Source organism: Taurulus bubalis, assembly GCF_910589615.1.
Source record: "Taurulus bubalis genome assembly, chromosome: 10".
NCBI classification, from domain to species: Eukaryota; Metazoa; Chordata; class Actinopteri; order Perciformes; family Cottidae; genus Taurulus; species Taurulus bubalis.
The window spans coordinates 21,780,405-21,802,332 of NC_136598.1; the positions used below are offsets into that span (position 1 = coordinate 21,780,405).

The window sequence follows — 21,928 nt, forward strand, 5'->3', positions numbered from 1 at the left end:
ATATGTTCACTTTTTTATATGGGAGTGTTCTTGGGGGGTTGTTGGGCAATTACATGGCACAAAAGCACAGAATACTGGTAGTTACAGATGGTACCTTCCCCAATTTTCTGGAAGTTTTGCGGTTAAAATCTTCCAATGAAACGTCTCCATAAAACGTCTAGGCTTTCTGTCTCTTATGGAGAAAGACAAAGGTGTACAGTGTGTTTTATCGTGCAGAATCCCGAAGCCGAAAGTGTTATTTGTGAATTCTGCAACGTTCTACTCACAAGTCAAAACCTGCAGGCACAGGTGAGAAAAAAACCCTCATCATATCTTTATGTCTTCATCATTAAAAAAAAAGAAGTGTTGAGCTGATGCTGGGCGCATTTTACTGAGGGATACATATTAAAAACCACACACATTGAATAGTTACTCTTTTATTTTGACAAACATTGACTGATAAATAAAACTCCACTTCAAAGTGAAGAAGCACAGTGTTTTGTTTTCCTTCTCAATATTTAGTTTAATCAAGATTTTCAGGACATTTCCTCTCTGCATGTTCATGGATTCACAATATTTCAACATCCGAGCCAGGAGTTTGCTTTTTCAACTCCGACGACGTGTTTCTGGGTGTAGTCGTACTGGTAGACTTGTGGTCCGACAAAGAAGTAGATGAAACCTGAGATGAGGGTAAACAAAATCCGATGTTTAAGAAACCAACAAGCTGATTCACATATTTAACCTTCATCATGTTGTGTTGTCTGGAATGTTTTTGCTGTTTGTTGTCGATGATCATGAGGATGACGACGAGGAGTGTCTTTCTGAACTTAAGTATCCACTTTTGCTCACGGCTGAAATGACAGTATATCAAATGAAGGCCTTTGAGTGATAGAGTGGGTAAATTATATAGTTTAAATCATAGAGGGGAAACACATGCTCTGTAAAAACTTCTCTACGCTCAGCTGATGTTGCATGTAAATAAGCATTCCTATGCTACTAATAACAATACAACTTGCAAAAGCCCCCTCAGGCTACAGACAGCAGTATCCTACCTCGTAACCCGAGACGAGGTCACTGCTCTTTCAAATAAGAACACCACCAACTGTACTTATTTGGCTTGTTGAGAAACATTTTTATATTTGAGTAACATTCAAGTGAACAACTTCATTTCAAACACACATTAAAGTGGATGATAATAATGACACTGGCTCACCCTCTTTATAAACAGCTGCATTTATTGTTGTGTTGACTCCGGGAAAGTGTTCGCTGATGTACTTTGGGTAGCCAAAATCCATAATCCTTCGGTTTTCATTGTAACTGGAAAAGACACAATACAAACAACGTTCATCAGAAGTTATGTCTCATGATCCTTTGTTCCTCTTCCAAAGCTGACACAAAACATTTGGTCACATCATGAAAATCCAATTTGAGCCCTTTGCTCTCCGTGTGAGGTCCAAATGACGAACAAATCTTTCCAGTCAGATCTGAGTCCCTACCTACCAGTGCTTTGTCATTTGTCTCAGTTCTGCCACAACTCTTTCATTTAATATAACATGATATCAAAAAAAAAAAGTAGGCCAACAATATAATTTGGTTTATTATGACCAGTCTGCACTGTACGCATACATGCCTTTTTTGTGTGGCTTTCGCTAATGGACGATGTTGGACAATTTCAGAAATAAGAAGATCCCACAATGCAAAGTATTCTCAGACCTGCAGTGCACGGCTTATACTGTTTGCTAAGATCACCTCAAATTATCAAAAATAAAATGTTCTGTAGGTAAGTGCATGCAAAGAAAAGTGGTCCAAGTGCTGTCATGGCTGATTCCAATTTGAGTCACCAGCTGCATGCAGTGGTGCTGCACCGCATGCAGCTGGTGCCCTGAGTCCGCCACTGGTCACACGTTTAGAAGACTGGAACATTACCAGAACTGATATATAACAAGCCTTACCTCCAGTAAATATCATGCATAAAGAAAAGGGTGCGCCCTGTTTTCACTATGTGCACCGCTGCGTCAACGTCCTGGACCCAGGCTGGAAAACCAAAGTGGCTGAGTGCTCGAGGCTTTCCCTTCACAAGAGAGCCTTTCACTGTCCAGAACATAGATTCTGTTGAAACGGAGAAATAGAATGTTAAAGTTTTTTTTTTTTTCATAAATGAGAGGTCAAATGATTTACTTTAACAGTTACCATGAATGAGGTAAGCAGTGGATCTGCGGGGCACCCAGAAGGCCGCATCGATGCTGGTTTCAATCTTGGGCATAAAGTTGGTGATGGGACCTTCTTTGATGCCATATTGCTTATTATGTTTAATCCATAGGTATCTTGTGGGAAAAACATTCAGTCGAAACATTTTAGATTCTTTTTTTTTTTAAGTTGTGAAATAAAGAAAGGAAGAATAATCATCAACACACCTTTCTCTGAAAAAGAAGGTGGCGTCCCCAAGAGTAGACACCGCGTCAAAGGTCAGGTCCGGGGCACATTTGTTCTGCATGAGTTGAGGAAACAGAGATCCTGACCGCCCGGGGTTTGGCTGAGAGCCCCAGGCGAACCTCGAAAAGTAATGTGGATGACCCTTTACTGGATCTAAAAGACACATCCACTTGAATTAACACTCAGGATTTAAAAATGTAACGATGCATAATCAATATTACTGTAATTCAAGTACAATAAATGTATAGTTTTAGAGCTTATTTACTGTAAAGTGCGTTGATATTTACTACGTCTTCTATGGATAATAGGTTGGCTGAACGGGAGGGTTTGTAGGTCGGGTACATCAGTGACTCTGGGTTTCTGGAGTGCTTCAGGCCCAAAGCATGGCCAAACTCATGTGCAGCTACAACAAACAGATTAAAACCTGCAATCGCACAAAGAAAAGTGCATCCATATAAGTGATAGTCTTCAGTGTCATGGTGGAGTGAATTGCTCAGTTTAGCACCTGTTTCTCCTGCTGTCCAGTGCTCATCGTCGTCAAAGTGCGTGTCCCCTCCGACGCCCAGACCTGGACCGAAAGCATGAGCCAGCGTCCCTCTGGGGCCATCAAATGGATACAAGTCACCATGTGCTTCACGGTATATAATCCAGGCCGAACATGAAATAGAAACCCACAGAGAACACAATTTTTCTTTCAAGCCAAAAGAAAATTACGGGTCTCCGTTTGTCCAAATAGGATGCTTGTTATATCACTGAAAAAGTGCAGGTTTCATTCTGTGACTCAAGCAGCTCAACGCACTTCTAAATGGCGTCTACACCTGCGATGTGTGAAGCAGAAAGGACAAACCATTGGTTACAAACTCCACCATGATATCAGCGTTGCGGGTGTGCAACCTGACAAACGTCAGACTGCTGGCTCGGGCCCAAACACTGAAAGCTGACTCAACCAGAGAGTCCACAGTGTTCCGAGGCAAGTCTCTGGTGTATCTGCCAATGCTGCAACAGCAATGAGTACATGTCAATACAAAGTGGCCCGCTCAATACAAATCAAAGAATAATCGCTAAGTAAAGTACATAGATGATAAAACTATGTGATTAAAATAGTTATACAGACTTTGACAAAAGCTGCCTGTCATAGTCTCTCTTTAATTATGCATCTATTATGTATTTGATCCAGCAGGCGTGCCTCAGACAGGACGAACAAAGAAATGGATGTGGACGTTCCAGACAGTGTTACATAAGTTCAAGCATGTATGATGAACTTGGCACTATAACAGGCCCATAATAACCCTCAGAGGCTGGAGTCCCAAACCCCAAAAAAAGCTGGTAACCACAATGTGTGACAGCTGCTAGTCCCTATTTCTGCCAAAGGTTTTATTGCCTGCTGCCTCAAAATGTTTCCCACGTATTGGCGAGGTTTGCATTTTCGGGACAGCAAGACCGTTGTATTTTTGCCAAATTCAGCCTGGTTCGTACATGCCTACGTTATTAATTCACAGACATATCTTTCAGGCTGTAATTCGACCACATAGATACCTGTAGGTGATGACATTCTTGTTCCACCGTGTCCCCTGGATGTGGCTGTACTCCTCCACATCTGGAACGCCACATCGAGGGCTACTCATCATCTCCAGTGTGTTTGAGTCCAGCGCGCCTGACACATTGAGACCAAAGAATATCTGCATGTCTTTCACCTTGGAGGTGAAGAAGGACCCACTCCGCTTCATGCGCCCCATAGGCTCTTCGTGCAGGTGGTAGTACCGTTGGAGGTATCCCTACGAGTAGATTCAAGCTCCAAATCAGATATCATGTTGCACAGAAGAGCCAGGTTAATCAACTGGTCCTGCACAACTCAATGAATGCCAAGGCAGAAGGTTGTATTCCCTTTGTGGATCCTTCTTTTGCAGCATGCATTAAAGTAGACTAAGCATTATTGCCATCATTTGTAGAATCCATCACATTGCATATTACGCTCATTCATAACATCTGCTTATGAATTTGCACCTTTAGGTGATCAGATTTAGAGCATTGAATGTCAATTACCCGTCTCTAATTACAAATAAAAATCCTTCACAACAATAAACTGAATGAAGACTTTGCAAACGTCGCTAATCAATTCCCATGCAGATTGTCTTTCCCAACAATTCCTTCCACAGAAAAACAAAATGACATATATCAAAGGAAATTAAGGAAGAGAAAGACAAATTTGTTTAAGCATGCAATTCAACAAACTACAAGGACTCCGAGGGCCGTGCAGTTACTTACCTCCGCCCTCCACCCACACAAAAACAAAAGAATACATTTTTTTATCTCTACATCCCCACACACATACCAGAACGAGTCGTTGATATGTCCTTCCTTCGATAGAAATACCTCCAAATTGGGATGCTTTTGGCATTGTACAAGACGTTAAGTCACATGCAGTCCAATCTCAAACTTTTGTAATGCAGCTCATGCAATTATGCACTTACTGTGGCCAGCTTCAAGTCAACCTGTGGTTCAGTGGATGGAGAGCTGTGTCCCGGCGGCGTAAATGTGGGCGCCGTAAAACACGGACCGGGCATAAGCGAGACCAAGAAACAGCAAGAAAGCAGCATGACAGGCATTTCACAGACTTAATAAGACATGAATTGTCGTGGCCTAGTTTAAACACATGGAGATGGAAGTTCTGGTTAATGAGAATGCCTTTTAAATGGTTATTGTGACTCATACCACTTGCAAAACCAAGGAAAGCCTCAGACAGTGACATGGAATTAGGGAGGGGTTTGCAGAGAACCAAGGACAGCAATACGAGAGAAGAAAGAAGTGACATTTGGACATTGTTGGGTCACGTGACATGTTTTCTCCAATGATGATGTCAATGGATAACGTATTCAGTGGGTGGTTTCAATCTCAACATCGTATTCATATTCATTGCACATTTAGGACTGACATGATCTCAATACTGATTAAATTGATAAAAAAGAATAAGACACAACATTTACACTGGGAGTTTGAGATTGCTTTGTGCTGACTGACAGATAGTCCCAAACAAGTGGTGAACCTACAACGTGAGGCAACACACAGATCAGAAAGAGATTCTTTCTGCACGATGTGCTCATTCCTGAAACTATGACTATGTTCGGCATAAACATGTTGATATTCCCAACATCAAAAAACATGCAGCTCTGATATTGAGTAAATGGTTTCCTCAGTCCTGGAGGGGAACCTCAACCTAATTATCTCGGGACTGATGCAACACAATGAGCTGGGTGGCACTGCTCAGTCCCACCCACGGATTCTACAAGGGCTCCCGAAATAGCTCCAGCAAAGCCCAATTGTGTCCCGCTTCAGCAGCAAAGAACTGCACGTTCCAATGAGAGAGTTGGCTGAGAGGCAGCTGAAATTGCAGGGGTGAATTTAAGGACTACCAAAAAGAAAATAGCCACCAGCCAAGCCGCAAAGACTGGCAAGGGTGGTGCCGCGGTACATTCAGGCTACAATTACGGTGGACTGGCCCTTGTGGAGCTTTATGGGGGAAACAGCAGTCATCTGCAGGGCAACATGGGCCAAGTTTTCCAGACTACGACGTACTATTTCGCAGAAAGACTTGGTGAATTTGTGTCGGTCCGGTTTTATGGTCTGAGTACAGACGAGGCAATGAAGTCATTTTGAGCCGAAGTGATGACTGAGAGTGTATTTTGGAGATGGAAGGACACAAGCTGGAGGAAACCGCTGTGATAATTAAAGCAGCAGAAACATCTCTGTTTTGCCCCAAACATACACTTTCACACTGGCACAGTGCCAGAGATGTTACACGTCAGAACTAGTTGCTTATTTGCTTAACTAGTTTGTTCATCATGACTTTATCCTGTCCTGGGAGACCCCAAAGCAACCGCTTCACTTGCCGGTTCAGTTTCCTTCACTTTATTGAAAAGTCAATCCCAACATCTAAACTGACCATTCCTTGAATTCTTCCCTGCTTTTCTTGTCGCAAAGAAGTTCTGAAAAAGCTCCAAATTGTTTTTCTAGAAGCCTCATTCTGATTTCTGTTATGGTATTTTGAAGAGTATCAATATCTCTATCGCAAACATGCAAACACAGTTTTGTGTTAAAATGGTGTGGCTGAACTGATTCCCCAGATTTCAGCTGATCTGGAAGAAGCCTGAGAGCCAGTCTCCAAACATTTGATTTGATAAATGCATGTTCACTCTTAGTGAAACAAATCTCACTAGTGCCTTCACAATGGAATGGAAATGATGCCTCCTTAATAAAGGAAGCAAAGGTTAAGATACAAAAAAAGCCACTTGGGCCTAAAGATGAAACCTTTCTGACTGAGCCTGCTAAAACTAAGTCTGCAATAAAGAACCAGTGTGTGAGGTTTAGTGACATCTAGAGGTGAGGTTGCAGATTGCAACCCCTCTGCTCACCCTTCTCTTTCCAAGCCGGTCAGAGACAAATGGTGGCCTTCAGGTAGAGTCACAACGAGAAGGCCGCCTATTTTAAGCCATGAAGAAAGGTCTTCATAATACACAACCATGCTGTTCTCAATTCTGAATTGACCAGGAGCCTGACCCCACACCCTGTGCACCAGGTGATCGGGAAAAACCATCCAATCCACTCATTCAGCTAACATGTATTGAGGGGAACAGGTAAATGACAGCAAGAGACAACGAATAAAGGCACTGCTACAATTGCATATCCTTTATGAGAAATAGACAAACTGAAACAAACGATGGTACCGTGAACACTACGATGTGTTGAATTTGCACATATCAGACTTTTTCTCCCCTTGTGGTAGGCTAGTATTAAACAAATATCACTGTGGCACAGTGCAGCCTCCTTATATATTGAAATTGAGATGCATAGATGAAAGCAATATCTAAACTGCAGTAATTTCAACTGGGACTAATTATTTGCAAAATTAAATACATCTAAAGAATACATAATCACGCATATTTTCTATTCCTAGTGGCTATAAACAACCTGTTGCGTGGAGCGGTACACACTCTGAAGATTAAAGTTTAGTTCCTCGAAAAGCTTTCATAAATCTGCAGCTGGAGGCCGAGTGAGCCAGAAAAAGGCACGTAGGGCTCACTCATTGCACAATCTTTGGTAAAGCAACTATATTTGCTTGCCATCATTACAAAACGAAACCAACAAAAAACAGATAAAACTAGAGAGCAGGTGCATTTGTACTGATACTTATGTGATATGTTTTTCTGAAACAAACCACGTGTTGAGATGGAGGTAACGGGGCATGATGGGAGACATGCAGGAGACCACAGAGTTTGTGTGCTCCCGCTCCAAAACAGCCTCTGCTGCCCTCCTGTGCTTTCTCTCCAACACATGCAGTTTCTACATTTAGCTGAGAGGGCCTGACCTTACGCCACAGCAGTCACCGTGGTTTGAATCTCTGTGGAGGTTCGGCAACTGCAGTTGCTCAGCACTTTAATTCAAGCCCTTTTCGCTGCTTGATTTGTGGACTTGATTTTCTTGCCTAAATCATCTCCTCATGGTACTGGCCACCTTTGGTAAAATCCCCTGCATCCTCAGTTGAACAGATCATGCGACTCTACCACTATAGTGTAACGTCAAGAGTGTGGCTTAGGCCATTTTATTTTGCCAAAGTCAATGCTTATTGTGACTCATTGTGAACGCATTTGAGCAACATTATATAGTCTTCAAGTTGTCATTTAAAGTTCATTAAAAGCTAACATGTTCGCAAACAAATTAACCAACTTTCCTTCATTCAGGAGAAACACAGATATAATTCTTACGGAAGTGTCAGTACAGTCATCATGTCCACACTTTCTGACCACAAAATAGATTTTTTTGAGGTAAAACAATTACCATCGAAGCCTTCCTCTGATTTAACTGAATTTGCTTCTTTTTTTCAGTGAATGAATTCAAATGAATCACTAAATGATAAAATTGTTGAAATAAAAAAAGAAACATACAGATCCTCAAAGTACTTTTCCTGTGTTGCTGTTATTCTGAAGCTTGTTGGAAGAAAGCTCATTCAGTTAGTCACTCAATTAATATTTACAGCAATTTAGAGTCAGCTAAATGTAAACACAGCTCCATGACTCACTCTCTGACCAAAGTGGATGCAACTGATTAACTACCTACAATGAAAAAAAACAACTTTTTTTTTCTTTTACTGTAAAATACTGCAGTTTTCCCAACTTTTTCAACAATCAATTGAATGTAAACCGGTAGTAAGTGTCACCACTGCTGGTTCATCAGCTTTCCTCCTACACACACACACACACCAGGGAAGTGGTTGATTTCATCACACCTCGCGTCATCCACGGACAATGGACAACCCTCTTGAATCTTCCATGCCAAAGTATCATGACCAAGTAGAACAACAGTGGCATTTCAAGAGTGGGTTTTGCTGACGGGATGAGATCCGTTTCCAGTCAGTGGAAACAACAACAACACAAACTAAAATGCTTTGGGTTGGATGTCAGCAAAGTGCTGCTCTATCCTGAGAAGCAGCGAAGAAGATCTCACAATGCAATGAAAGCAACGAACCACCAAGTAACACCATCGTGCGACCAATGCATGTTAATGAAAGTGAATATAATATAATCATTGGGAGGAAGAGCAGTTTGTAATCTTCATATCAGGATTCCTCTCTGTGTCAATACAGTTACATAATTTTTTTTATTTCCTGTTTTATTTTGGCACTCTCCTTCCTGCCCTCGTTTCTTTCCCGCCATTGTGATTACCTACCTCACACTAATCAGTGTCACCTGTCACTAATTACCCTTCATCCAGAACGTAATTAGACGCATGCTGAGAAACGTGGAGGTTGATAGATGTCGAGTTTAGCATAATAATATAAAGCTGAGTCACACATGTTGATATACAAATGTGTTTTTGCTGCTTTATTCATTTTCAGAATGATTAATACAGCTCCTTTTGTGAGCATTGAAGCCTCATGGGACTGCCAGCATGGCTGGAGACTATTTTTAAGATCTCATAATTAGGATAAAAACACCCAGACAGACTAAAAATGCTTCTTACTTCTGAAACCTGTGATAATTTTTCTGGTTTCTGGAACTGGAATATTATTCAGTGCATCATGCAGTGTGCTATTTGTGGTTCACAGGTGTAAAAACGTAAAAACCTTCTACTTCAATATAGGTTATACAACACAACTTTGTATCGTTTGAATACAACCAGTGGGCCACAACACAGGTCAGATGTTTGTGTGTATTTGCATTGTGTGTTTCTTGGTAAAATTTCAAAATAACATAAAAAATCCCCTTAGCTGCTCACTTCCCCTGGCATGAGTCAGGGTCACTCTGTTAACCACCGTCTAAGCAATGATGATAGTCCAAAAATATTTGTCTAGTGTTTAGAGAGACACATTGTTTGTTACACTTTACACATGTTGTCTGTCACTAATGGGTGCGGATGAGCATTAGTTGTTCTGTGATGTTTGTATCGTACTCTGGTGCTCCTTTAGAACGACACCAACTGTGTGTAGGTTTTGAATGCAGTATGAGGTTTGAGTTCCTCTGCAGCAGCTTCATACACTTGAAGTAAAGTCTCGTACTTCACAGAACGTTGTCATTACTAGACATTTTACAAAAAGCATCTGGAGCTGAGACAGTGATACATCCTTCTGTCGGATGTTTGGCATCTCCTTATTGTTGTCAGAGCAGCAATTTAAATTAACTCTGCAAAGAAAATCCACATGTGTATTGTTCACATAGCAGACAATGTTATTGACTGAGTGAATTGATTTGGGAGAGTGGAAACTATTTAAAAAATGTTCAATTCTAGTGGTCATTACTCACTTTGTTCTACTATGTAGAAGTTGAAGAATGCTATTGTTGAGGCAGGAGCAAATAATGATATATCATTGCTATTTAACAGACGCTGACGTAGACGCACTAATGGGCAGCGTGTCTTTGCCTGCCTTGACTCACAAGACCTGCAGATAACTGCAGTTTACCTATTGTCTGGAACAATACTCTCAAGGTCTTTTAAAGCCAAATGCCTTTTTTTTTTTTACATCATCACTACTGCAATGGCAAACAGAAGACTGGCTTAAACTTATACAAATATTTTTCTTGAAATTGTTATAATATGTCTTTTAGAGAACCATTGTTTTTTTCTTCTATTAAATCCATCCAGGTGTACACTTCCTATCTTTAGTCTTGCCTATGAGCCGTCTAACCTCCGCAGTTTAACCAGTCGTGCTTTGCATTGCTATACCCATACTACTATTTAAAAATATTTAGTATGTCCTAATAATAATTGTGTCAATTGCAATATGTAAAAAAATACCAGGATGTCCTGTTGCTTCCGGTAGAAAGCCACTGCCAGCATGCTTTTCTGACTATTCTGACCCGTAATCCTCTGCACAGCGGATATACGAGCAAGAAGGTTAAAGTTCAAGGTGTAATGTTATGACAAGGTAGTGTCATAACATGTAACCTTGTCTACTCTAACAGTAGGTACTTTGTAAGGGCAGCATATAAGTCGACAGCTCTGCTAGCTGTATGAAGGCACAGCAGGTTTTAAACTAAGTCCTCGCTGCATGCTAACCCGCTCATATGGCAACACCAACATGCTGATGTTGAGCAGGTGGTATGTTCACCATGTTTGCCATCGCAGCTGAGCATGTTAGCATGCTAACAATTGCTAATTTGTACTTAACACAAGATACAGCAAAGGCTGTTGGGATTGTCATTAGTTTTGCAAATACATAAAAAAATGTACCTGATGATGGCGTTGAATGAAAAGTCCGGCCTGATGTCAGAAATACGTGAAATGACCTTACGTGGAAAGTCAATCCTTTGTATATGTTGGACATACAAATTGAATGCACCCACATGAATATGCACAGTGAGTATGATCGATGGGAGGGAAAGAAAACTGAGCTTTGAACCAGGACACCTGTATCCGAGTCCCAGAGTGTTGTTGGGTTATTGTGAAGTTACGTTTGGGATATGTTCACGTATTTTACTGAGTTTGTGTACTAATTTTAAGCCTAACCATTATGTTTCCCCTAAACCTTACTAAGTTGGCACCATGAATGTTTGTAAAAAAGTGCATGACACTCTTTCTAATAGTTAAGATATATGTTATTCAACGTAGACTGACGTCATCCATAGAGCCTCTTGCAAAATACGGTTCCCCATAACTGATAAATATGAGATCATTTAGATAATGAATTCGTCATGTATGCTCTGTGTTATCCTGGTGACTCTGAATCAGTTTATACTGTAAAGAGGAACACTGGAAAACACCTAAATCAGGAAGAGCTGATTTCAATTAAAACCAGACAGAAACCCATGCAGATCATTAGTTTGTCTCGTTGAGGGAGCTCACATCATGTTGAATGCCCTCATGTAAACCATGATATCCAAAAAATCATTCATACATCCTCTCTCTTCATTCTGATGTGTGTGTTTGTTAGTCACATATCCCAAAACGTCCTCACTTAAAATAACAAGACACAGACTGACTATCATGAGACCAGCATGAAAGAATTCCCAAAATTCCCTACTTTTTGATAGTAGGTCATTGTTTAATTTCTTTATTTCAATTGTAGAGGATATTCAGATGATACTAATGATGTGACATCCTAATGCAGGAAAGATGCCCCAGTGTGTATCTGCTAAATGCAGTTCTTGTTGTTTTAAAGAAGAAGAAAAAATATGTGAAAGGTCAAGATTTTTGCCTCATCTATGGGCAAACTCCATTTGACCATTTGAGGTAACTTGAGAACTGGGAAAACACTTCATCAAAGCATTTTAGGTGGGTTCAAAAGAGTGCACTCAAACCTCAGGTTTTACAGATACAAGCACATTCTTCAGAAAAGAGGAAGTGGCGAGGTGCTTTTACATGAATCACCAGGACCCTTTGAAAAAGTGGACTCAAAACACTATAAATACCGCTCAGAGCTTCTTGGTCCCAACGACTGGTTTGGACAACATGGAGGCAACATCAATGAGAGCTTTTCTGCTGCTGGCGCTGGTCGCCCACTCCTTTGCTCTGCCTGTGCCGTCCGGGGACAAAGACAGCTGGCTTTTAGCGGAGGTAAGATCTGAGCTCTCTAGTTCAGTCATTGTTTAATCTTGTGAGATGGTTCCAAGTGTTTTTTCTTTTCTTTGCCATATCCAAGAAAAAGTCCCGACAGCGTTATTATGAAGTAATGTTATGAAGGTCATCCAGCTTCTGTTCTCTTTCGACTAACAGAAGTACCTCCGTCGGTTCTATGACCTCCCAGCTGGTCTCCAAGGTAGACAGAAGTCCTCAGGGGCCTTTCAGGCCAAGATCAGGGAGATGCAGAGCTTCTTCAAACTCAAGGTGAGCGGTATTATTAATCCTATACTGGTGGTAAAGTCAATGAGCAGCTGTTTTGTAAATAGTTATGAATTTAATGTGATATTTTGAGCTTCAACATATTATTGGTGGTGCACCTTGATGCGTGTTAAATATCTTTTAAATGTGATATTAGCTTGGAGCCCATCATCGTATGCTCTTCTTGTGTAAATGTTGATTTTGGTTTACATTAAAACTGTCATTTTTAGGGGCGGGATAAAATTACCCTTGTAACATATTTTCTTTCCACCTCTTCTGCCTCTTGAAGGTGACGGGGAATCTGGACGACAACACTTTGGAGCTGATGAAACAGGCTAGATGTGGCGTCCCTGACGTCGGGGAGTACAACCACTTCCCTCGACACCTCAAGTGGCAAAACAACAATATCACTTTCAGGTATGAATTGCAATAATAAAGTATAATAAAGTATTTGAGCTGCTCAGACAGTGAACACCAGTGTCATTTATGCAGTCCTTTACCTTCTCTTAAATCCCCTGATGTTGCAGGATAGTGAATTATACACCAGATCTGCAGAAGTCTGATGTAGACAGAGCCATCCGCAATGCCCTGAACATTTGGTCTGATGTCACTCCTCTGACCTTCAAGAAGCTGCACAAGGGCATCGCTGACATTATGATCAGTTTTGGAAGTAAAGGTAATTCTGACATACTGTAGCATTTCCTCTACTTACACAAAAACACAGATGTGGGTAGTTCTACTCTGCTAATCACATGCTCTGAATTTGACTAGTGCACTTTCTGCTGAAAATATGAAGAAAAAAAATGTTATAATGCTTTATCCTGTAGAGCATGGAGACTTTAACCCCTTTGATGGGCCTGATGGGTTGCTTGCTCATGCCTACCCACCGGGCCAAGGCCTCGGAGGAGACACTCACTTTGATGAGGATGAACGGTGGACCAAAGATTCATCAGGTAAGAGCTGTGCACAAATGTGCAGCATAAGTCCCTAAACTGTATCCTAATGATTCAAACTGGATATCGTTTCTCCTCAGCTTACAACCTGTTCATAGTGGCGACCCATGAGTTGGGCCACGCCCTCGGCATGGCCCATTCCACAGACCCAGGCGCCCTGATGTACCCCGTCTACTCGTACACGGCGGGCTTCCCGCTGGCTGAGGATGACATCGAAGGCATTCAAGCTCTCTACGGTGGGAAAATACAAGATCACAAGTCAAATCATAAGTGATAGCCTGCGACTGGAATATATTTTGTGAACTGTGCATTAATGCCAGATGTTCAATCACAGGCCCAAACCCCAACTCAAGGAAAGTGAAGCCAAAGCCCGACGCACCCAACAAATGTGACCCCATGTTAAGTTTTGATGCCGTCACAGAGCTCAGAGGGGAAACCATCATCTTCAAAGACAGGTGCAGTAAGAACCGTAATGTTTCATGCAGAAACCCGAACACATATAAAAATGTATACTACATTTTTGGGGTGGCAGTTGCTCTGTCTGTGGTGACTTGGCTAGAGAACTGTTCGGTTCAAGCTCCCGAACAGACCAAGCATGGAGCGTGGAGCGGCAGCTGGCGGAGTGCCAGAGGTGCCCCTTGAGCAAGGCACCCAAACCCCAAACTGCTCCCCTGGCTGCATAGTGGCCCCTCTATTTAACCCTCCTAGGATGGTTTAAATACAGACAGAGCTTCACTATTATTATGCAATATGTATGTAATAAAACCTTATTTAGATTGACCTGAACTCATCTTCATCCTCATTGACTAGACTGATAACCACTCGGGGGTGTGTGATGACGAGTTCATTATAAGGCTGGCAGAATCAATAACTTCTTTTAAACCACTTCTTAAAACCCATTTTTATAGAATTGCTTTTAATTGATGTCGTCCTTTTATGTCCTTTTATGATGTTCTTTTGTTCCCCTGGTTTTGTTTGGATATTTTATGTATTTGTTTGTTTGTTTTCTATTCCATTTGCTCTTTTGGGTTATTTGTTTGGTTTTGTTGTATTCATTGCCTTTATGGTATGGTCTTTTTTGTTTACCGATATTTAAGTTATGTCTTCTTTGCTTCTCTGTAGAGCACTTTGTGAACTTTGTTTTTAAAGGTGCTATATAAATAAACTTCTTCTTCTTCTTCTTCTTCTTCTTCTTCTTCTTCTTCTTCTTCTTCTTCTTCTTCTTCTTCTTCTGTGACTCAAACACCTTACTCTAAATTACTGAGACTTGCATATTGTGGATCAGTAATTATTTGCGATGTTTTGTCAACACGCCGCACTCTGTTGCAGATTCTACTGGCGTCTCCATCCTCAGATGCCGGAGCCTGAGCAGACACTGATCAAGTCCACGTGGCCCTCCCTCCCCAACAAGGTGGACGCAGCATACGAGTACCCGGAGAAGGACCAAGTCTTCATATTCAGTGGTGGGTTGTGCATACTTGATTGCCATTATATTGTGTCGTTAGATACCAGATTTGGACCAAAAACTCTGTGTTTCAACAGGGATCCGAATGTGGGCTTTGAATGGATACAACCTCGTGGACGGTTACCCAAAGTACATACACAAACTGGGTCTTCCCAAGAAAATAAGGGAAATAGATGCGGCTGTGCACATCGGAGACACCGGGAAAACTCTGCTCTTCGCCGAAGAGGAGTACTGGAGGTATGTGGTGATGAGTGAGAGTAAAGTTTAAAGTCTCTAAACAAGCACACAATCTTCTATCGTACTATTCTGCATTTCATCAACATTGTGTTGCTGTTATTTATCGCCCACAGCTACGATGAAGCAACAGGCACCATGGACAGCGGCTACCCACGATCCATTGAGGTGGATTTTCCTGGGATGCATGACGAGGTCGACGCGGCTGCGTATCGCTATGGTGAAGCATCAATTGTCACATTTTTTGTTTGATTAAAACACGCAAAAGTAGGATTACCACCTTACTGTTTTTTTTCCTAACTGGTATCCCGCTCTGTTGTCTTTCAGGATACTTGAATTTCTTCCACGAACACATACAGTACGAGTACAGTTACAACTCAAGGAAGGTCATTCGCATCATGAGGACCAACTCCATGCTCAACTGCTGAGGACATGCTCTGCAACCGTCAACGATGACTTTATAATATATGTATACAATAACCTAAATGCAAACAAAGCGTTAAAAATTAGATATTGAGTTCATTGAATGAGCAAGGAAGTGGAGCCATGCAGGGTTGGCCTGTTAAAGTGTATTTTTACTCGTGCTGGACACCTGTCGGTCATACAGTATAATTTGTTAGACACAGAATGTTGGAAAATTCCTCAGAAATGTATGTTCTTCAATTATTTTATTTATATTTATTTGTACTACAAGTTTCTCTATGAATAGCAAGATTCTTAGCAGGTTAAGTTTCTTGTCAGTTCGGCTGATTTTGTGAGCTCTGCATTGGACTAGTGTACATGTTTCACTTACTTTAATATTTCAACAAAGAGCTTTGCAGTTTAATATATTATTCTTTTTTTTAAGTTGTTTGTAAGTTTTGTGAATTACAACAAAAGCAGTAAAATTAAGTTGAGTTGATGATCTTGTGCTGAAGAGCTGAGCGTAAAGTGATGATGTACCATTTAGTGACATTTTGAGGGACAAGATTTCAAATTATTACATATTTCCCAAATATGAGGTTTAACACATCACATGAATGGGCCTCTGTATGAAAGATCTTCTTACTCAAACCATATTTCTTAACACGCTGCTTTTACCAGACGTCATTGTAGCACTGTCGTATTTTTGACATATTTTGGTCTGTATTTTCAAAATCTTTTTACAAATGGTTGAAATGTGTTAAATAAAAATTTACAGAAACTAAAGAAACATCAGGACAAAGCTGTCTGTGTTTGTTACAACATATTTTAACTCCAACCTTATTTGTAAGTTATTTGTTTGTGTGTGAAGTCAGTTTGACAAATAATCTTAAAGCAGCTGCCACTCAAGCTCATTAATAGCTTTAAAATATATATTTAAACAAGACCACATACACCTCATCTCAGTCAGACACTGTAGTACTAGTATGGGACACAGCCAATAAACTGGGTCATGTCCATGTAGTTCTCCACCTTCTCCACTAGAGAGCGCTCCTATCAACAGTTTGAGTATGTGAAGGTCCTGCGTTAACCTGACAGTTCTGGGACAGCTTAAGTGAGATAGAGGAAAATGTAATAATACACAAGATATATGCAGCATCAACACAATATTCCACTGCTGAGGTGTCAGGTCTCTCCACCACCAACCTGTTCCTAAAGAAAACAATTTGTTTCTGCTTCATTAGCACAACAAAATGTTCGGGAAAATCTTTGGCTCCGGCCTCATTAGATCCAAACACCCGTACCTAAGATTCAGACTCACAGTATTAGTAAAGGGCCATTACACACCGTATCTTCAACCTCCAGGATACGGTTATCTGAATTATCAGCCCAATTATCTGACAGAACATTTGAGAACATTTGAGGAACATATGAGACGTTTTATAAAAGCGAAGAACTTGTGTTTCAGCAATTTGCTGAAAGGTCAGTATCTCTAGCTGAAGTTAAGGAAAGAGTGGCGCCTGAGCCAAGCAGCGTAATCCACAGGCCCAATCATGTGGATGTAATTACAGTGCAGTGAAGCAGTCACTTCATTTGCTCATTTCCGAGGTATTGCGCGGTGCAGGCTGCGTCACGGCTTCACAAATCCTGTGTGTTCATCGCCGATGTCGGCTCCGAGACTTCTAAGATGGTTTATCTAAAAAGTAATATGTATTTTTACATAAGCTCTTTTTCAATCAAAATGAAAGATTAGCTTGTCATTTGCATGTGTCAGAAACGATACTTTTCTCTTTAGTATGCCACCTAAGAGTTCACGCGTTTTTTGAATAGAGATTCGGTGATTTTCGCAGTGGGCAATTCAAGACAAGGGGAGGGACGTGACAAAGGAAACGTTCAAACAAGAGAGCTCTTGTGTTGGGCAAACACCAGGAGCTGAGGGAGGCTCAGTAACCACTCATGCAGCTGTCTTCGGGCCTGTGCTGAAATTGGTCTAACATCCTCCCTCTTCCTGTAACTTTACCTTGATGTTTATAATGTTTGTGGCCGCGAGAAAGACGATCCAGTTTTGCAGAGCTGGAAGAAGCACCCATGCACATTAAGATACAGCGGATGTAACATTTAAAGCCTTCTCTCGTATATGTTTATTCCACTGAGAGGATCACTTTTTTACCTATACTTAGAGGGGTTTTCACTCTTCGTGGAAAGGGAACAAGACAGTCTCTTGTCTCTAAATAGTTGCTAGTGACATGCTCTCGCTTAACGTTGGGCTTTTTTTAAAGCAGTGCAACAGAGAGGCGTCAAAAAGCGAGACCCTTTTAGCCCCATGTGGATTTAGAGGTCATTTAATTTGATTTATCTCATTCCAGTCACATTCGGGGCCCTTCTCCCTGTTCCTGACAGAGTCAAAAGTCATGTCTGACTCTTTCAACCCCTTTTCAAAATGCAGCAAACTGGAGCCAAGTAAAAAAAAAATCATAAACCCTGAATTTCAATATATATCCGTTGGTTACAAGTTCAGCAAGGTCAATAAATTGCAGAGCATATGAGCCTGCAGCCAAGACTCAAAACCAGGTGGGTAAGGGCCGGAGCATCTGTGCTGCTCGACCTGAAGGATCTCCCTGAAGTCAGTGATACAATTCCCCATCATGGCCTCATTCACCTTTTTCTTTTCCCTAATTTTTACTTCACTACTTCTTCACCACTTTTTTTGTTTGCCTCCGTTCAAGCGCTGCAGAACTTTGGTGTAAATACAGATGTAGGATCCTTTGAGAAAACCTCGTCCGTGCCCAGCAGCTCCTGATGGAAACCAGATGGAGGAGAATGACGGAGAGGGCAGCGGACTCAGGATGTATCCCTTTTCCTCTAGGAAACTCCCTCCTCGGACTACCAATGTGAGGAGGGTGATGCAAAACTCCTGCTACTCCTACTATAAGCGTATTAATGTGTGAGTGAGAGCAAGCAGCATGGTTTTGGGGACATAAATATTTGTTTATTATTCGTTATTTCAAAAGCAATGAATTGAAAATCATTTTTTTCCCATTTTACAACATGCATGTCAGAGTGCAGGTGAGGTGTAGGTGCCGGACAGGCAGGGTGTCGTGGTTTAACTGGCTTTTTTTTTGAGTCGATAGCTAATATCATCCTTCTGGGCGTATCTGTTTATTTTCCGTTGCCTTCTATGGAGTGTTTGGCCTTCTCGTCTCGTCTGCCTGTTGTTATTCTTCCTTTTCCCTGACTAGAGCAGAAGGGGAAGCCAGTGCTTCACTAAAAGTCTGTGTCTGTGTTTCTTCCTCCTACATATTTGCAGGAATGTGGAGAAAGTCAGGCTCCGCTCTGTGCTGACCCATAAGTAGGTCGCCCTGACCAGAGAGGACCCGGGGGCAGATACGGCGGTGTCGTAAAAGTGACTAGTAAATTCAGTCCAAGATTTCCTCTCTTTGGTTTCGACAACAGACCAAAGCAGCGGGCTTTTAGGATTAGGTGCTGTAATGTTTTTTGTTTTTTTTATAAAGCTGCAACTTAAGGCGTTCATTGCACAAGATCATTAATAATTGGTAATTTGATAAGAAATGAAGGCAAGGCCTTCGTCAAGAACACGGAAGTCTTTGCCTCAAACTTAATGGACAAAAGTTAAAAAAAAACACATAAATATGTTACGGTTTATATAGTGTAAAAAGCAAAAACCTTTGCATATCTTAAAGTATTCAAGAACACTTTACGGCAGTTTTTTAAATTGCAACTGGAATGCTTGAAAGAAATCAATCGTATCAATAAAGATTGTAAAATAACTGCTAACTGACAAACAAAGATTTTACCAGTAGCCCATTTAGTGTTTCATGACCAACTATCATTCAGCATATATATTCTTTACTCTGTGTCAGAAAACACAGCGTTGGCCAAAATGAGAAACTCGATCCAGGATTTGTTCCCTGTCAAGCTAAGTCTTGCTTTTCTCTCACATTCCTCGCGTCACACGTCGTAGATACACAACAGATAACCCGAAACTGTCTCGGGACCTCCTTTAACTAACAGCTGTGTGAAGGGTAATAATGCTCATAGCTTAATTCGCAACCTGTTCCATGAGCTAGTCTGACGCCGATATGGACGAGAGACATGTAAAAATGTAGAATTATTACTATTATAGGGATCCAAAACATACAGGACTGCTTGATCTTGAGCAAAGCTTCCACCATGTGTTATACCATACATAATACACAATATCTGAGCATGTCTACGGCTCGAGATGGAAGTCGGGATACGTTTGTAGTGTGAATACAACAGCAAACAATTGGGCTTTTTGTACTTTAAAAAAAACGTGACCTCGGTTTCCTGCGAGGGAACTGATGAGAAACGCTCGGCTGAAGAAGCTTTCTGTCTGGGATTTTCGGCTCTGGTGAATTTCATCATTCATCTTATTGCTAGAACCATAGATTGCTTGTCTGTAATTTATTAATTTGTTATTGTATTATTCCTTCTTTTCTGCCATTACATGTGTGAGCGCTACGCTATATGTTAGCACATATTTTGTGTTTTGTGCACATTTTTGACTATCACTGACCAACATTTGTTAATATTTGTCTTTTTTATTTGTATTAATTCCAGTTGCATATACTTTTCTTATTTTAACTGTCATGTTTTAGAAATGGTGTCTTTAAGTGGGCAATATTAACATGCTATGTGTCACATGACCTTCTTGGTGATTTTCAACACCTGTGATTGCACTTTCCACCCTGATGGAGACGTGTTGGGTAGAAAGATGTTGGATATCTGTGTATTAAAAATGGGTTTTGAACTTAATCAGAGTGCCTTGGATGCTTTTCAGACTGCAAACCAACACCATGACAGATTTGAGGTAATCAGTGGTTCCTAATCTTTTTTTAAATTTTCATCATGAAAACAAAGCAGTGTTTATAGGTGACTGATTGTTGTATATGTCTTCAGGTTGTGACAGAGTGATTAAACATCTATTGTCATTTTACCTTAGAAGCATAGAGTTAAGTCTGATAATGTGTTTTTTTCTGCTTTTAATCATCTAGCGACCCCTTGTGAAGTAGTGCCCTAGACCACATCAACATCAAATTTAATCATTTACATGGACTTTTGCAAATATTGTGAAACAAACTATAAAAAAAATGTTGTAAACCCTGAATGAATGTGTTGCATTGTCTTTGTTTAAGCCTGATTGTCAATAGGATTTAACAAAAGCGTAGTCATGCAACACAATGGTACACACTTTAACAGCTTTAGCAGCTCTTTAGAAAAACAAGCAAATCTTTGTGGCCGGTGACAAGTTGAGCAGATCTTTTGTTTGTCTGAAAACCAAACCCTCTGAGCTGAGCTGCAGTCCGCTGACACAGGGCCTCGGTGTCTGGTGTCACGGCAGCACGAAGAGCCAGAGGGCATTCGGAGCATCAATACCTCAATATCACTGCTGTCAAATGAAAACAAAATGGGCACCGCATGACAAACACAGGTAATGATCAACTTAAGAAACAATTATTCCCTCTTACATTCCAAAGAGACTCTTTTTAAACCGGCCTGTCAGAAACATGCCTGGGTGTCGGCCTCCTGCGGGACTGAAGAGTGAAACCGTGCCGTGTTCAGAGCAGTTTGGACTTATTCCTGAAGCTAAGTGAATTAGCTGCTTGGATAGCTTGATCCTCCAGAGGAACTACCCGGGGAAGGTCAAATTACATTTATTTGATCGTTGCTCAAGCAAGAACAGAACACTTAATAAAGACACCCTGGTTCTGCTTGCCTGAATTAATTACACACAGTTCAAAGCGTCCCTCTGCTTTTGAAGTAATTATATCAGAGCCAAACCTGGCTCACTCACTCAAGTTCTCTGTTGGCTCAGCGTCAACTCTTTCCACCAGAAAAGAGCCTCGTCTTCCTATGACTGTGTTTTTGTAATGACGTGCACAAGATGTCACAAGAAGATAAAAACGCAAAGTTTCTGCGGTGTCAGTGCCACATGGATGTATTTGAACACAAAGTTAACTTTCTGTCAGAGCAGTGTCAACAGTCAGACGGGCATATTCCAATTAAATGTCACTGCAGGGTTTGTTTTTCAGGCTCAAAGTGAAATGTCAACATTACTGTGGAGATCTCGATCGATTCCGGCTCTGACAAACTTTTTGCTCTTCCTCTTTAG

General features: G+C 41.0%; 2 protein-coding genes across 2 annotated transcripts; one reads left to right on the forward strand and one right to left on the reverse strand.

Annotated features, from left to right (window-relative positions):
• Window positions 1–446: 446 nt before the first annotated feature.
• On the reverse strand, window positions 447–5,018 carry mmp20b (matrix metallopeptidase 20b (enamelysin); the record flags this gene model as incomplete). The annotated part of the gene is made up of 10 exons (XM_079224789.1): window positions 447–658; window positions 1,193–1,296; window positions 1,932–2,088; window positions 2,170–2,303; window positions 2,394–2,565; window positions 2,678–2,836; window positions 2,918–3,043; window positions 3,260–3,408; window positions 3,949–4,187; window positions 4,884–5,018. The coding sequence occupies 10 exons, from the start codon at window positions 5,016–5,018 to the stop codon at window positions 558–560; spliced, it is 1,476 nt and encodes a 491-aa protein (XP_079080915.1). The 3' UTR covers window positions 447–557.
• A 7,243-nt stretch (window positions 5,019–12,261) lies between these two features.
• mmp13b (matrix metallopeptidase 13b) lies at window positions 12,262–16,544 on the forward strand (the record flags this gene model as incomplete). Its single annotated transcript, XM_079225256.1, has 11 exons — window positions 12,262–12,456; window positions 12,616–12,726; window positions 13,010–13,137; window positions 13,248–13,396; window positions 13,548–13,673; window positions 13,754–13,909; window positions 14,008–14,128; window positions 15,003–15,136; window positions 15,216–15,375; window positions 15,489–15,592; window positions 15,700–16,544. 11 exons carry the CDS (start codon window positions 12,262–12,264, stop codon window positions 15,798–15,800), a joined length of 1,485 nt encoding a protein of 494 aa, XP_079081382.1. The 3' UTR covers window positions 15,801–16,544.
• Between the last annotated feature and the right edge of the window lie 5,384 nt (window positions 16,545–21,928).